General features: G+C 34.1%; 1 protein-coding gene across 1 annotated transcript; it reads left to right on the forward strand.

The window, feature by feature from the left end:
• The first annotated feature begins 189 nt into the window (after positions 1–189).
• LOC125652805 (uncharacterized) lies at positions 190–6354 on the forward strand. The gene is made up of 4 exons (XM_048882209.2): positions 190–393; positions 2082–2175; positions 2396–2553; positions 5383–6354. The coding sequence occupies exons 1-4, from the start codon at positions 333–335 to the stop codon at positions 5625–5627; spliced, it is 558 nt and encodes a 185-aa protein (XP_048738166.2). The 5' UTR covers positions 190–332; the 3' UTR covers positions 5628–6354.
• The last annotated feature ends 10281 nt before the right edge of the window (positions 6355–16635 follow it).

The raw sequence follows: 16635 nt of genomic DNA on the forward strand, positions 1-16635 counted from the left end.
CATCAAATACATCTTTAATATCAAATAATTATACTCAATATTACTGATATATCTATCTATCTATCTATATATATATATAAAAGTTTACATATACTAGAATATGTTGGGATTTGACTTTAAACAAATTTCTGTTACTCCGAGTGTTTGACCAACGTGGAACAAATTAAACACAAAAATTTTCAACACTTCCTGGTTTGATATTTCGTAAGTCTAACGTAACCGTTGCGGGGCGGTGAAAATATTTCCTCTACCCATTACAATTTAAATAGCTAACACGCTCTGATAAATTCAAATTGATTATATTTCGCAGTCCAGTTTTTATCGTAAACAAAATGGCGTTTCAGGAGTTCGTGTACTCCCTTCTCAGTGTTATACTGCTGGGATTTTTTCAAGGTAAGTATCATATTTTTATCAGTGTATTATTTCTCAGTACTGTGTCTTTTGTGAAGGAAGTACACTTACAGAAAAACTCTTGAAATATATTTCAATGTATTTTGGAAACACGTAGACAGGTAGACATGTAAGATGACATGACAAGAATTATTTTGAAGCTTCATACACACACAAATTTTTCCTTAATTCCGCATTTTTCAGTTATTTTGGAATTCAGATAGATTTTGATGAACAGTTTTATTAATGATATAATATTATTAATACGATGGATTGCGAAATCCTTCAGTAAATATGAGTTGTCCTTCCCAATGGTGTACGATGACATGCACTTATCAAGATCGAAAGTACATGCAACATTATGGCGATCCTATTTCATCTTTGTTAATTACCACAAATATCCTGATAAAGGAAGTGTAATGGGGAGTTGACTCTCCTTGGAAAAGACCCGAAACTTGCTACACTATAACTGATGTTTTGATATCTATATCACGATGTATAGGTTAGCATTAAGTAATGGTGGCATATCAACAAACTTATTAAAAGTTTTTTGAATGCGTTTACAGCTTATTTGATGAAGTATGTGCATTGTTAGTTGATGCCATACTTATCATTATAACTTACAGATGAGAGCATTGCATATTTGAAGAGATTCTTATCAGTGTTTTAGGGTTGGGAAGAAGGGTTAAAGTCCAAGTTTACAATCCTTCCCTATATAGAGTTATCTACGTATACGGTGGCTAGTTTAGGGCACGTGGAAGAATTTGTTTTCAAAATTCGTTCCCACGAAATTAATTTCGTTCCCACAAAATAAAATTCGTTCCCACGAAATTATTTTTTTTCCAATGAAACAAAATTCGTTCCCACAAAATAAAATTCGTTTCTGACGAAATTAATTTCGTTCCCACGAATTAAAAATTCGTTCCCATGAAATAAGGTATTCTCAATATTCACTTATGAAAGGACTACTAAGCTTGTGAATAAGTCCGTAACATATGATCACTAGTCCAAATAAAAAGTAAAAACTGAATCTTTATTTTGCTTCATTATAGGCCTATGTTACTCAACCTTTGAAGCGTCATAGGGTATATCACCTATATATCAGTAAAATAATCCTTAGTATGCAGTTTGTGATCATGTACTTTCCTTCTCTTATTAGCAGAGAATAACCCATATTCTATGCCATGTATTTCTCTGTTTTAAAATCCATTGCTTTTTAGGCAGACAATACAGGGGCTTTACAGTAGCTAAAGTTCACCGGGTGCGGCCCCAATATTATAAACCATTATACATGTATGTTCATTAAAATGCAATATCATTGTGTGATTTTTTTTATAACAGTCACTTGTCTTTTTTCCCCACTAAAGTGTAATCGATGTCGGATAACAGAAACTCACGGGAGTGTTTAACCTCCTCCCCCTAACTATTTGAATTTAGAATTTTATTCGACATCGATCTTTTGATCTAGCCCCTTAATTTTCCCAAATGACAACAGATGTTCATCGTACATCAAAATGAAAGAATAGTTAGTTTTAACAAAAATCTCTTCCACCTGTCCTAAATCAGCCACCGTAGTTATCTTTCTTTGTTATGTAATCTCAGAAACCTTGGCTAAGGAAATATTTTTTATCTCATACTTTTATGTCCAAAACAGAGCTTTAATTCTTTTGTGTGCTTGTGTTTTATCACAGGTTGTGACGGCGCTTACAGATCGTACAGGTCGTACTCGTACTCGTACAGATCGTACACTTATTATTACGGATATTACGACTATGTCTACTTATCGTAAGTTGGATTGAATTCATTATTTTTGCGAAAGAAGATACCACAATATGACATTTAATTTAACATGAAAATGAGAGATAATTTACAATTACATGTAATTTCATAAACATATATAAAAAATCATTACTACTGCGTCAGCAATGAATATCTATTTTTGTATCTTTACACTATATATATTCACATCAGAAAATCACACGCTTTTACGTGTAACACTTTACAGAGGCGGAGTTATTGCTGGGATCGTCTGCGGCGTCATCTTTTTCGTCGTCTTCATAATAGTGACAGTCATCTGCTGCTGTCGCGCCGCGACACAGAGGAGAAGAATGCCGGGGATTGTTTACAGCAACGGAATGAATCAACAGACGGTCATAACAACAGGTAAATCGATTTAGTATTTTAAATTTTCAAAACAGTTTTACATGTATATACACCATACAACTATCCAAAAAGACTCCCTTCGTTTGATTGTGTTTGGTTTAACGCAGTTTTGGCAATATTTCTGCCACTTTACAGCAGTTAAACTCCTTCAGAACTTTATGTATTGAACGTCCTTGTTACACAATGTTTGTGTACAATGATACAACATCTGAAATGAAACGATGAATATCTGAACAATTGATTCAACCCTCGAACACAGGTTGGGAGTGCGCTGTAGCAACCATTGATGATAAATAATCCACTAATGATACATGTAAATATGGCATTAACGGATGCATCTGCGTTCGTTATTGCAAAAACTTGTATCATTAACGCATCAGGTTGCTACAGTGCACACCCCTTTAAAAAGTGTTAAGCAATGTCAAAGCTAAACTAAACCTTTGCTAGAAAACAGTATTCAATCTCTGATATTCAATCGTCATATTTCTAGTTTTTATTCTTACCTTAATTTCATTACTAATTTCAGTGTCATGCACATTCTATAATTCAATCTCAAATATATATCACATATGAATTAGAAGAAAAAATTGAAATGCTCGTAATACAAAAATTTGGTTATACGAATATTGAGATCTACATGTACATATAGTTGCATCACGAGTTAGCTTTTAGTAATGTCTTCTATGGGAACACGTACTTGCAATTTTATTAGTGACCAGCATTAGAAGTGAAAGTCACGGGTCTTTTGGGTATGACTTAAAATGGGCGTTCAGTGTCACGGTAGGCATTAGTACAACAATATATCATGGCCTTGAGCGCCATCCACAAGTAAAAATTTGTGGAACTTAACTTAAAAAGTTTTTGACGTCTCAACATTGAGTGAAAAATTCTCGAATGGGACGAAAAACAACTAATTAAGCTCTAAAAATCCATCTTAAAGAGGTTAGTACCCGAGATTTTTAGTAATGTCAATTTTTGAGGAAGTGTATTTTTTATTTCAACATTGAAGGAGAATTAGGAAATTAAAAACAAAAACTGGGGTCGCAATGCTTGTTATTGAGCTACAGTGTTCTGAACATGACCTATTTGCACTTAAAATTAACTCAAGATTTATTCAATTAAATTTGATTTGTCTTTTGGTGTCAACACAATATAAGCAACATAAATCAATCTTTACATAAAATAGATACATAGTCATGTCTTCTAACAATACAGATAAAAAAGAATTAATACAAGTAATGGAAAGAAATAATGACCGTTTTGTACTTTGTATGCGAAAAAATTCATGATATCAAATTTAAAAGGACATATTAGGAGTAATGTCAAATTTCACATAATTTTCAAGGTCTTGGCTTAAAAAATGGAACTGAAAAAAGTGGGGGCTAGAAATCAAAATTTTAAATTATTGGCGAAAATACTGAATTTCTATACAAAATTTTGTAAATTAATAATTCAAACTTTTTTAAGAATCGGTGCTCTGTTTGAAAAATATATCAATCAGACTGAATGAATTACAACATTTGACCTAGTTCCATGTCTCAACTACTTGTATCATAAATTATAAAACTGAAATACACGTATAGGCGTATAAAAATAGAAGATATATCGGATGAAACAAAAACTGTAATATCATGCAGATTCAGAAATTTTTGATTAATAAATCCTTCCGCCATATCATACAGTCCCTGCTAAACCCTATCAAAACTTGAATTGACACAAACTTTTTCAACTGAATAGCGTTCAGTGATAGACGTATAATATGTTTGCACCAATGGGATCAGTATTGAACCACTAACTACTTAGTTGCAGCATCCTGTGCAGTTGTGCTCAAAAGCCCAGGAGCTAAATTCCTTTTTATTAGCTGACCTGTTTTTATATTCTTACGACGCGGAATTTATTCAAAGCTTCTAAATGAGAAGAAACATTTCTTGCTGAGGCCTTCAACTCAAAATTTATATATATCAACGACGTTTTATATCATAACAATAATCACTTTCATTCATATGACGATTCGATATATCCCAGTGAGACACCACAGTCTTCCACATCTGCTTTATGCTTCGATATTTTATTGAACATAAATGTTAACGGCAAACGAACAACTCAACTTCATGACAAACGGTATGACTTCAGATTCTCCATCGTCAACTTTCCTATTAAATCAACAGCATTAAAACGTATGACTTTCCAACTCTACACGACCATTCCTAAGGATACATTAAAGAATTAAAGAAGTCGCTTGTTAATAAAAAAAAAAAATTCGATGTTCCTCGAATACCACCCCACCCCTTCAGAAACTTTCCAATGAGTGAATAAGTCTGCTAAAATGAACGTTTGGTGATTTGTATCCATGATCAAATCGTGTCAGAATATAAAACCAAACTAAGAAACAATCACAGAAAAGTCTTTAAAGGAAGTAATATATCGTACATACGTTAAAAGGCGGTGTTCATGATTAGTCAGTTTTTGGCTCACGGTTGAAAGGGGATGCTTACTCTTCCTATGCACTAAATCCCACCTCTGATATATTCAGGGGTCCGTGTTTACCGAATTCTCTATTTTTTTAAATTCCTTTTAGGAGTTATGACGTTGACCCCTGTTCGTTATTTTCACCTTTCTTTTTTCCCCTATGACCTTTGTTGACAGTATGTGTGAATTTTGACGATTCAATATAACCACGTTCTGCGTGAAAAACATCAATTAGCTATATAATAAACTTCATTGCATAGGTGAAATGAACTTTTGTGCATTGTTTGAAAGGTCTTTAAAGTTGTAAATACATTGATGTTTTTAAACTCGCATCAAATTTGAGGATTTTTAAATCAACAGCAAATACTACCCCTGGTATGTACCCCACTCAGCCATACCCAGCGGCTGGACAGAATAACATGGGGTTCCAGTACGGGGTTCCAGGACAGCAGTTTGGGGCTCCAGGACATCAATATGGGGCTCCAGGGCAGCAATTTGGGGCCCCTGACCAGCAAGTGACAAATCCACAGTATGCAAACCCAGCGCCATCCTATGAATCCGTCACACAAGAGAAAAACGCTTCCGTACCGCCTTATTCAACATAAGGACAATCTTGTTCATGCAGTAATTGTTCTATATGTATAAGGTTTATACGAAAATTAGAGAAGCAACCCATGTATTCAATTTAAAAAATGTAAAGATATTCTGTAATTTTTAGAAATATTTTATTTTATACTCATACTGTTCGTATGATAGGGGAAAAAACTTTTTTCATAGTTGAATGTCAGGAGAATAAAGTTCAAACGACAAGGTTATAGAAGAATATTGTATCCAAATGTTAATAGTCAAAGCTCAAGGGAATAACGTAATTATTGGGAGGAGGGGGGGGTGAGTGTTGGGGGTTGGTCCCCTCCTGATATTTGACAAAAACGTATTTGTGTGTATCCAAACAGGGTCCTTGTTGCCCCATACTCTTATTGTTTTGTAATCTTTAAAGGAGTTGTGAGACAGGTCACTATTCTATATATGCACATTTTCTGTATATCCATGAATAACCATTTTCACTTCTGATGTGCCTTATGTTTTATATAGTCATGTTGCAAACAGATCACAATTACATCCCTGTACCTTTAACAATTTTTCAACGCTTGAAATAAATATATGTATTAAAAGCAATACTTTTTAAAAAAGACTGTTGGAGACTTTGTTTATTTTCGAGAACAGCTGTTCATGTGATATTTGTACATCTATACTTATAAATTAACAATTTGTGCAATTTGTACATCTATACTTATAAATTAACAATTTGTGCCAATAAACTCCAAAACCCTTGCTTCAGAGTTACTGCTTGTACCTTTAATATTATTCTATATATATTACAGGTGACGTCTGTAAGCTATGATAGAATCTTACTTGATTAGTAAATATCGTAAAATTTATCAAAAACCTACTTTCGTTTTCGATAACCTACTTTGAAATAGCAAAAATGAGAGTAGAGTCACGGATATGCTTGGCGGATCTAAGCCAGTTTTCTCTTTTTTATAAAATAAAACTTTATGATATGAAGTAACTCCGTTGTTTATAGATGCTTGATTTTGATCTTACAGAAGAAATAAGTTTTGATAATTGTTGAATATAAATAAATATGCCTGTAAGTTTCTTCAATCCATGATTTCGTCTTTAATTAGCTGTAGGGAAATTTCAATCGCATTCTCGGGCCTATCCGGCAAGCTGAGAAGTTGTGATTGGTTTACAACATGATCAGCATAAAATTGTGTCGGTGTTCAGTGTTAGTAATACTTATAATAGTTTTGACTAGGCCCATATTTATCATTTTATTGTCCCCACCGCAACGCGGAGGGGGACATAGAAATACCGGTGTCCGTCTGTCAGTCAACACTTTCTTTGTGACACGATAACTCAAAAAGTTTTCAAATTTTGTACAGAAATAATTTACAGTCAGAGGAAGACGCCTGTAGCTTTTGGTGTCATGTCACTTTGTCTGTCTGTCTGTATGTCATCTTTGTTATTATGAACACTTTCTTTGTGACACGATAACTCAAACAGTTTTCATTGTACAGTTTTCAAATTTTGTACAGAAATAATTTACAGTCAGAGGAAGACGCCTGTAGCTTTTGGTGTCATGTCACTTTGTCTGTCTGCCTGTATGTCGTCATCTTTATTATTATGAACACTTTCTTTGTGACACGATAACTCGAACAGTTTTCATTGTACACATGTACAGTTTTCACATTTTGTACAGGAATAATTTACAGTAGGAGGAAGACACCTACAGATTTTGGAGTCATGTCACTTTGTCTGTCTGTTTGTATGTCATCATCTTTCTTATTATGACTATCTAATTTACCATTGTCTAAGGGAGATAATTCAATTTGAATTATGATATATTGTATCGAAAATTTACAAAATATAAATCCAAATTTACAACATTATGTATGTGTATTATTTTTTTTTAAATTTAATGTGATATAAAAAAAAAATGCTTGATGTTACATGTATATTGCATCAACACGTCATTCCCAGTCAACAACTCTCAATGGGGATCGGAATACGAAATTAAATTTCTGATATCCGGTTGCAGAGTGAAACTGTTTCATGCTTCATTGAATTATGTACTAGTTGCACGTTACACCTTAGAGAACTGTTTCTTTTGATAAAAAAAGTCACCAAATAGATGGAAAATGAGTGTACCTTATTCATTACTGTTACCGATCTTTTGTCGGTGAAAATTTCGAAATAGCGTGTTTCATTGGCTTGTTAACGGAAGATCCTCATTTTCTACGCGACTATTTTGATATTTGCTTATGAATATTTTTTTTAGCGCATACATGGTATGTCTCTGCTAGGAATAATGAAAATTGTCTCACCTATGTATGTAAAGACATATTCTATAGATTTCTATTTTGAAAAAATGTAGAAGACGTCTATCAAATGTGTTTGAAAACGCTTAGACCCCCAATGTCAGAATTCCCTTTTCCTAGACATCAATATGTCAAATTCATTATCCTTTTCGGGTAGTATGTACCACATTTTGTACCAGTTATCCATTTTGAATCCCCTTATAATGGGATTTAGTTGCACTCTGTTGTGTTTGCGTGGATGTGTGTGTGCCAAACAGAAGTAATTTACAATGTACATTTGCACCAGTCTCTCATAAATATGCTTCATGATTCCTTTTTCACAAATTTACATTTCAAAGTATCTTTGAATATTATTAATTCTAATATATATATACCAGTCCCAAACATTGCTATATCAAATACAGATGTCACTTTCCTCTAATAACCCTCAGCGGGGCCCTTGCTGATCATGTCAGTTTTCTTGTTGAAAGTAGATATCAACGGCAAACTAACAACTCAACTTTATGACAAACGGGATGATTTCAGCTTCTCCATCGCCAACTTCCCATATTTACGTAGCAATATTCCATTATCACCTGTATATGGTGTTAATATCTCTCAGCTGATTCAATACACATTTTATTGTAAAATTATACATAGGGATTAGTTATAAGTTCTAGCAACTTAGAAACAAAGCTTGTTCTGTATATGATCAGTTTTAAAATCTAAGCAAGCTACTGACAAACAAGTTGATGTTACAAGGATTTCAACAGTCTCGTTTAAAGTCGGCATTTCGCAACGTCCATGGTCGTTATAATGATCTAGTTTGCCAATACAACCTGTCAATTGGTCAGGTAAGCTACTGACAAACAAGTTGATGTTACAGGGATTTCAACCGTCTCGTTTAAAGTCAGCATTTCACAAAATGTTTGGTCATTATAATGATCTAGTTTGCCAATGCAACCTATTATTGGGTCAAATGCTGTCTGATGTGTTTCTTACCAATTGTTAGGCCGTTCTTGGCACACTGATTTTGACTACGAATTACCCCGTTTACCTGATCAAGACAGGTCTCACGGCGGGTGTGACTTGTCGACAGGGGATGTTTACTCCTCCTAGACACCTGATACCACCTCTGGTATATCCAGGGATCAGTTTTTAAATCGAGGCAAGCCCCTGACCAACAAATTGATGGTGTAGGGGTTTCAACAGTCTCGTTTAAAGCCAGCATTTCGCAAATTTTATGGTCATTATAACGATCTAGTTTGCCAATACACGCTTTCATTGGGTCAAATGCTGTCTTATGTGTTTCATACCGATTGTTAGGCCGTTCTTGATACACTGATTTTGACTACGGATAACTCCGTTTACCTGGTCAGAATATACATGTAGGGCTCACGGTGGGTGTGACCGGTCGAAAGGAGATGCTTACTCCTCCTAGGCACCTGATCCCACCTCTGGTGTGTACAGGGACTCGTGTTTGCCCAACTCTCTATTTTGTATTGCTTATAGGAGTTATGCGATTGATTACTGTTCGTTATCTTCACCTTCCATTAGATTTGGATAATTAAAAGTGCAATCTAACGATTCCAGAGTCCGATCGCTACAATATTGAATATTACATAGAATTCTACCAGTCTAGCATTACTTGGAAAAAATTAAAGTAATTGATAACGATGTGTTCTTTTTGCAACTGTGAAAGTAAAGGTGTTTTTTTTTTTACAGTGTTGAAAGGTGATATCTCTGTGGTATCATCTTAGTATTCAAATAATTATACAATGTCACTTCAAAGAGAGTAGGTTTTGATATAAACAGTGTATTTTTTGGTGGATTACCATTTCAGAATTCCAATGCAGTCATGAACTTTCTTATTGTCTTTACCAAACATCACATTTTTTTTATTGTTTGAAAAGTAATAAAGATCCAAATATTAAGGGTTTGTTGAACCACTTAAAAACAAATTATTGTGTTGAAAAAATTTAATATGTTCAGCGTCAACTCGCGTGAAGTTGTCATCGATGGCGTCGATCTATCACGGGTTGCAGTCCGCCGATCTCAAACAAATACTCAAATCGAAAGTTATTCCCTTTTCAAACAAAAATAAACAAGATCTTGTTGACTTGTGTGAAAGTACGGATGCTCTTGATTTACCACAAATCAATCAGGACGATGTGGAGGCCTCAATCAATAGATTGCTCGTGGGATGATGTTCCCACAGCCTAATGACAACGATTCTGGCATCGTTTGGACACCTAATCTCGCCAACATCCCTCCAGTCGACACCTTCGATGCTAGGCATACTATAAAACCTGGCCTGGCCTGAAAATTGGCCTGGTCCCAATTTTGGCCTCTAATTATGCTCCATCCCAAATTTTGGCCTGGTCTCAAAAGTTGGACTGGCCTCAAATTTGGCCTCTAAAATAATTTGTGGCCTCAACCAAAAAAAAAAATTTTTTTTAATTCAAAATTTCGATTGAATTCATTGATTTATTATTGGTTTTAGTTCTTCAAAGTCATAGCACATAAATGATATGTTTCTGTTGTTTTCTAAATGTGCACTTTAAAATAATCATGAACTACCACCAATCTGATTGATTTTATCGAATATCTATTGATCAGTTTATTGATCAAATCATTTTCTTTTCCCTTCATATCTCTATGTACTAGTATAGACCATAAAACATATACACAACTAATGAAAGATTGGCATAGTGATTTGTTTTTCAGAATTATGATTGATTTCATTGATTTATTATTGTTTTTTTTTGTTTTGTTTTTTCAAAATTGTTGAACATGAATTATATGTTTGTGTTATTTTGTGAATATGCACATTTAAATAATCATGAACCAATCTGATTGATTTGATTGAATATCTATTGATCAATTTATTGATTAAATAATTTTCCCCTTCCTAACATATGTACTAGTACACACCAAAAAAAGTATACGGAACTAATGAAATGATATAGGCTTATTGATTTTTTTTCAGAATTATGATTGATTTCATTGTTTTATTATTGGTTTTGATTTTTCATAAATGATATGTTTGTGTTGTTTTGTAAATATGCACATTGAAAACTCTCATTTTACTAATGATCCACTTCACTTATTGATAATGAATTTAAAAAACAAATTCACACTAGTTTAATGATGAATCATCACACCTCACACACTGCAATGTAGTGTACCGCCTTAATCACTCTCATCGACAAGAATAATGAGTTTGATATCTAGGTATATAAATACTACCATAAATCATACAGATTGAAACTACAACTTTGATAAATTAAGGATGTTCATATCTGTTTAAACTATTTGAAATAAACATATGACACTAGTACTGTAATGGGATATCAATTCTACAGCACCGGTCTTGACAGGAAGTCAAGGTTGAGGTTAATCTATGATATATGGTTTGAAATGTCACACAGCTCTGCACAGAACGTTTATTTTCAATAATTATCAGAATGAAAGATGATTTTGATGACAGTCTAAAACATTAAGAACAAAATTATGAACTTGTAGATGGATAAACATTTTTTCTCCATTATAAGACAATATTATGAGCATTACATGTATCTGATATTTGCTTAGATATAGCTGCTGCAGTGGTTAGATAGAGGTACAAACGATTTTTGTTGTTGTTAACTAATGCAGACTTTGATATAAAATAAGAAGAGGGCCGGTGGACAGATTTAATGTAATAATTGTAAGTTCTGTTTTACTGTTGCTTTATCACAAAACCAGAAAAAAATCACAATTTTGAAAATTCAGACAGACAATTTTGTATACCTTAGGCACAATCATAAGATGGGTTACTAATTGAAATATTTCTGTTGTGTCAAACACACCCTATTTGCAAATGTTGGACTGCTCCATTGTTTCTGTATAATGGAATTTCCAACTTCAGCAAAAGTTTTCATCACCATCCTTTAATATGGTGATAGATATTCCCTTTATCCTGACAGGGCAGGCCTTCAGAGCATGGGGACTTGTCACTTTTGCAATGAATATTGAAACTTAATTAAGAAATATTTATAATACATCATATCCGTTTTAATCTACATTGTTCATTCTACGTAAAGTATAGATAAATGAACACTAAAATACAAATCTAAAATCTTTAGCTCATTGGCTATTATCACTAAATGCTAGCAAACACTTCACTGTGTTTATTTTGATGTTCTTAAAATGGCATTTATCATGCATTGGAAATTAAACAAGTAACACTAAATACGTGGTATCTGCACATTGAAAACATTAAGACCACATGCTCTGTTCTGAATGTGCACTGCAATACAATTGTAACATTTTCATAATATGTAAATTTATATCAAATTGAATTCTATTGAATAAAAAAATATATCAATAAATCAATCATTTCATCAGTATACTTTTTGGTGTACTAGTACATATGTTAGGAAGGAAAAAGCAAATAATTTTATCAATAAACTAATCAATAGATAATCAATCAGATTTGTAGTATTTCATGTTTATTCTAATGTACATATATCATTTTATTTCTACAACTTTGAAAAACTAAAACCAATAATAAATCAATGAAATTGATCATAATTCTGAAACAAAATCAATATGCCAATTTTTTCATTAGTTTTGCAATCCGTTTTGGTGTGTACTAGTACATACAAATATGAAGGGAAAAGAAAATGATTTATTCAATAAACTGATCAATATATATTCAATAAAATCAATCAGATTGGTGGTAGCTCATGATTATTTCAAAGTGTACATTTACAAAACAACAAAAACATATCATTTATCTGCTATGACTGAAAAACTAAAACCAATAATAAAATAAAATCAATCAAAATTTTGAATTAAAAATTTTTTTTGGTTGAGGCCAAAAAATTTTTTAGAGGCCAAATTTGAGGCCAGGCCAACTTTTGAGGCCAGGCCAAAATTTGGGATGGAGCATAATTAGAGGCCAAAATTTGGGCCAGGCCAGGCCAATGAGGCCAGGCCAGGTTTATAGTATGCCTCGATGTTACGAGTTTTCTGCATAATTACTGTGGGTGGTCTGCAGAACGCACACAAAGGAGAAAATCCGACAATGGGTATAAACTAGGTTACATTGTTCCGGACGCATCCTTGATGTCACAATGGCAGTATTAGGTAGTACTTAAAATTTACACTTCACTATAATTACATCATTTAAAGTCATTCAGCAGAAAGTATTTTCTTTCAAACTGAGGTTTTAGTTTTTCTTAAAACATTGTTGTGACGTCAGTTCTTTGTCTTGACAGTACTTTATTTTTCATACGGTACTGAACATAGTCCAGTATTATTAAGAGCAGGCCAATATTATGAGAAATATTGGACTGACAGTAAAAACCAGGAATAAAGACCACTCTTCGTTGTGCGAGAAAACATATTTATCAAATACAATATTCAAGGCGTGAAATATTCCAGTAAATTATACGAAATGAGTGTTTCGTGTATAATCCGATTTTACTGTATATGAAATCGTTTAGGCACCACAGTTATAAATCCATGTCACAATCATTCATTTAAATACATGCACATTGAAGTCGCAAATTCACTGTTACATCCCCGGCAGTGATGTTTATTTCTTTTCTCGATCCAAAGGAAACACTTTCATTGAGCTTCACTTTCTTCGGCTCCGGTGGGGACACTGGACGGTTTCTGAATCAAATCACTTACACTCGTGTAATTGTTCCTCGGAGGTGCGTTTGTAGTTGCGAATCGCAGATGACCTGTGACCAGTTTTTTCCCGCTATAAGTTGCTCGTCAACACCCGCAGCATATGGGCGTGTGGCGGCAGTAGCCCGAAGAGAGCGATTTGTAAATAAAACCCATCTAATCCTGCCTCTCTACACATTTTGCTACAATCTGTTGCAGTTGATGTACCCCGACTGGGACGTCGTCGTACCATACATTCCCCTAAGGAGCGATTTTTGGTCTGAGCTATAATGCATTGCATTTTCCACTACTGGGGCTACAAATGATTGAAAAGAAATTTGTATCCAACAAAAATTAAACAAAATAAACACTGTGAAAAAGATTGTTAATATATTTAGGAGAATTTGTAGAAATAATGAATAATCTTACCGCAAACTCATGTACTTTACAATCATCTGAATCCATTTCTTCAAGGCACCCGGACTGAATGCTAAAGGAGGACTGCGGCTTCTGTTTTTATACCAGTTATAGGCCTACGTGTCAGTATCATATTATTAGGGTTTCCAGAAAGGAACGGGGGAAATCAATGTTTTGTTTTATCTAAAAGATTCTTTCCGAACACCCTTTACGTACCCTCATTCACCCAAAAAAGAAAACCAGTTTTGTTGAGTACAGTCTTCAGACAATAGAAGCATTCGAATCGCTTTCCATGAAGAACAAAACCCTTTTTGAGGAGTACCGTATTATGACAATTGAAATGATGAGCTAACAGTTTTTTTGTGAATTAAAGACAAGATTTGACCTCGTGTGCCATTAAAGTTTATGAATTCCTAATATATCAAATATTAAAAACAAATCAGAAACGAAAGGTGTAAATATATTTGTCTATACCAATGTATATTTGTACGTGTTTTTTTTTTTTTGGTGCGTTCAAATGCATTTGTTTTTAGATAGAACAATGTTTTAAGTAAGATACAAGACTCCGATGGTCTATTGTGTCAGATACGGGACTGATCACTCGCCGCTACGCGGCTCGTGCCAGTACCGTATCTGACATAATAGACCATCGGAGTCTTGTATCCCTTACTTATAATCTTAAAATTACATGTACGTATAAAATACTGTCTTCATAAATTTAACAGCGACCCATGGACTACTACCTGATGATTAATGCATGTACATGTATATATGGAATCAAATTTAGAGAGCTTTAATAAATCAATGAGCTGTAAAATTACGTGGTGTGAGTTAATTTTCTTTCAAAGGGCAAACGACTTGCTCCTTAGATGTACATGTAATTATACTATTGATTAATGTATAAATATATTTTGTGTTTGAAATGTGAATTAATTACAAGCTTACTTTATTCTATACTGACAGATATGTGGAAAACTTAATTTTGCATGTTGGTCATTTGTTAAAAGACATTACAACTGTACATGAATTTTTGTCTGTCATTTCATTTGAACAGGACCTAAACCAGCTGGACTGCTTTGATACTGTGATTGAACCAAGATCTTATTAATGTTAAGAAGAAAATGTGGAAATTACTTATCTACCTGTCAGTTCCCGGAGTATGTCATGGAACCAAATATAACAGAAGAAAATGTGGAATTAATATTTCTGATACAAACCATAATCAAGTTGAGAATTTATCCCAAATCCAGCAGTGCTCACAAGTTCTAAAGAGATTTTGCTAATAGCCAAGTGTAGCACTGGTAAACTCCTAACCATTACACAGGATTTTGTCTGACCAGCTGGACTGGTCAGTACAGAGTCGTTATTTATTTAGATGTACCATAATGAAAGGTGAAGATAACGAACAGTGATCAATCTCATAACTCCCATAAGCAATACAAAATAGATAATTGGGCAAACACGGACCCCTGGACACTCCAGAGGTGGGATCAGGTGCCTAGGAGGAGTAAGTATCCCCTGTCGACCGGTCACACCCGACGTGAGCCCTATATCTTGATCAGGTAAACGGATTAGCTGTAGTCAACATCAGTGTGCCAAGAACGGTCTAACAATCGGTATGAAACACGTCAGACAGCATTTGACCCAATGATAGGTTGTATTGGCAAACTATATCGTTATAATGACCATATAATTTGCGAAATGCTGACTTTAAACGAGTAATCAAGTTACATTATTGAAATGTTGCATGATTCAATATCTAACCATCCAAAACAGAGGGCCCGGTTAGAGCATCGCGCTCAAAATCACACGGCCTCTCACCTCTGGTCGGCGCGGGTTTGAATCCCGCTCGCGCCGGTAAGTGAGAAAATTTCCCAGTTTATTATATAGCTACTAAATAGTCTATTATAAAATCTGCGTAAAATCTAGAGAATGTTAGCGTTCAATATCCTGATAATTTATTGAACGCTAACTTTGTATTGCGGAAATTGTATGCGCCCGAAACATTCCGAGTATGAGCGTTCAATATTGACGTTATCGTAACGACGTAAACAAGCCAAAATGGCAGACGACGGTCCTTCGAATCTAATAGAGCCGGTATTTGATATTTAATTAAGCAAAATGTTTTACTGTACATAAATTATGATGTCCCCATTTACAAAATCAGTTTGCTTTATGCATTAACGACGGGTTAAATATTGAACAGTTAAGAAATGCATGCTGTTATTGCACACCTTCACCTTAGATGCCAATATTGATGAATTCTCGTTTATTTTGGAGTAGTTTGAGTGAAAAGGGATATAATTTAACAACTAAATACTTTAGCTATATAATAAAAGGGTTATTGAACTTGTATAGGTGAATATTGGCACTCGTTGGCTGTCAAAATGCACTCGCAAGGTCGTGCATTTTAACAGCCAACTCGTGCCAATATTCACCAATATAAGTTCAATAACCCTATATTACTTTCGGAAGGTCGGTGGTCTCTGCCAGGTACATTGTATCTGGGTTCTCTCTTCCACTAATAAAACCTGGGAGCAACCAGATAACTAAAACATTGTTGAGTGTGCCGGAAAACAGCAAAAAATCAAATCAAATCCAAAACAGATTTCCACAATGTAAATTGAATCAGTCAGCCACAAAATCAAAGACAAAGTTAGGACAAATAACAACT

Source organism: Ostrea edulis, chromosome 1 (assembly GCF_947568905.1).
Source record: "Ostrea edulis chromosome 1, xbOstEdul1.1, whole genome shotgun sequence".
Lineage (NCBI taxonomy): Eukaryota > Metazoa > Mollusca > Bivalvia > Ostreida > Ostreidae > Ostrea > Ostrea edulis.

Bases quoted from the DNA above. Each gene is read 5' to 3' on its own strand.
- LOC125652805 (XM_048882209.2), top strand. From the start codon at position 333: ATGGCGTTTCAGGAGTTCGTGTACTCCCTTCTCAGTGTTATACTGCTG. The intron at 394-2,081 runs GTAAGTATCATA...GTTTTATCACAG, and splicing joins ACTGCTGGGATTTTTTCAAG to GTTGTGACGGCGCTTACAGA. The intron at 2,176-2,395 runs GTAAGTTGGATT...AACACTTTACAG, and splicing joins TACGACTATGTCTACTTATC to AGGCGGAGTTATTGCTGGGA.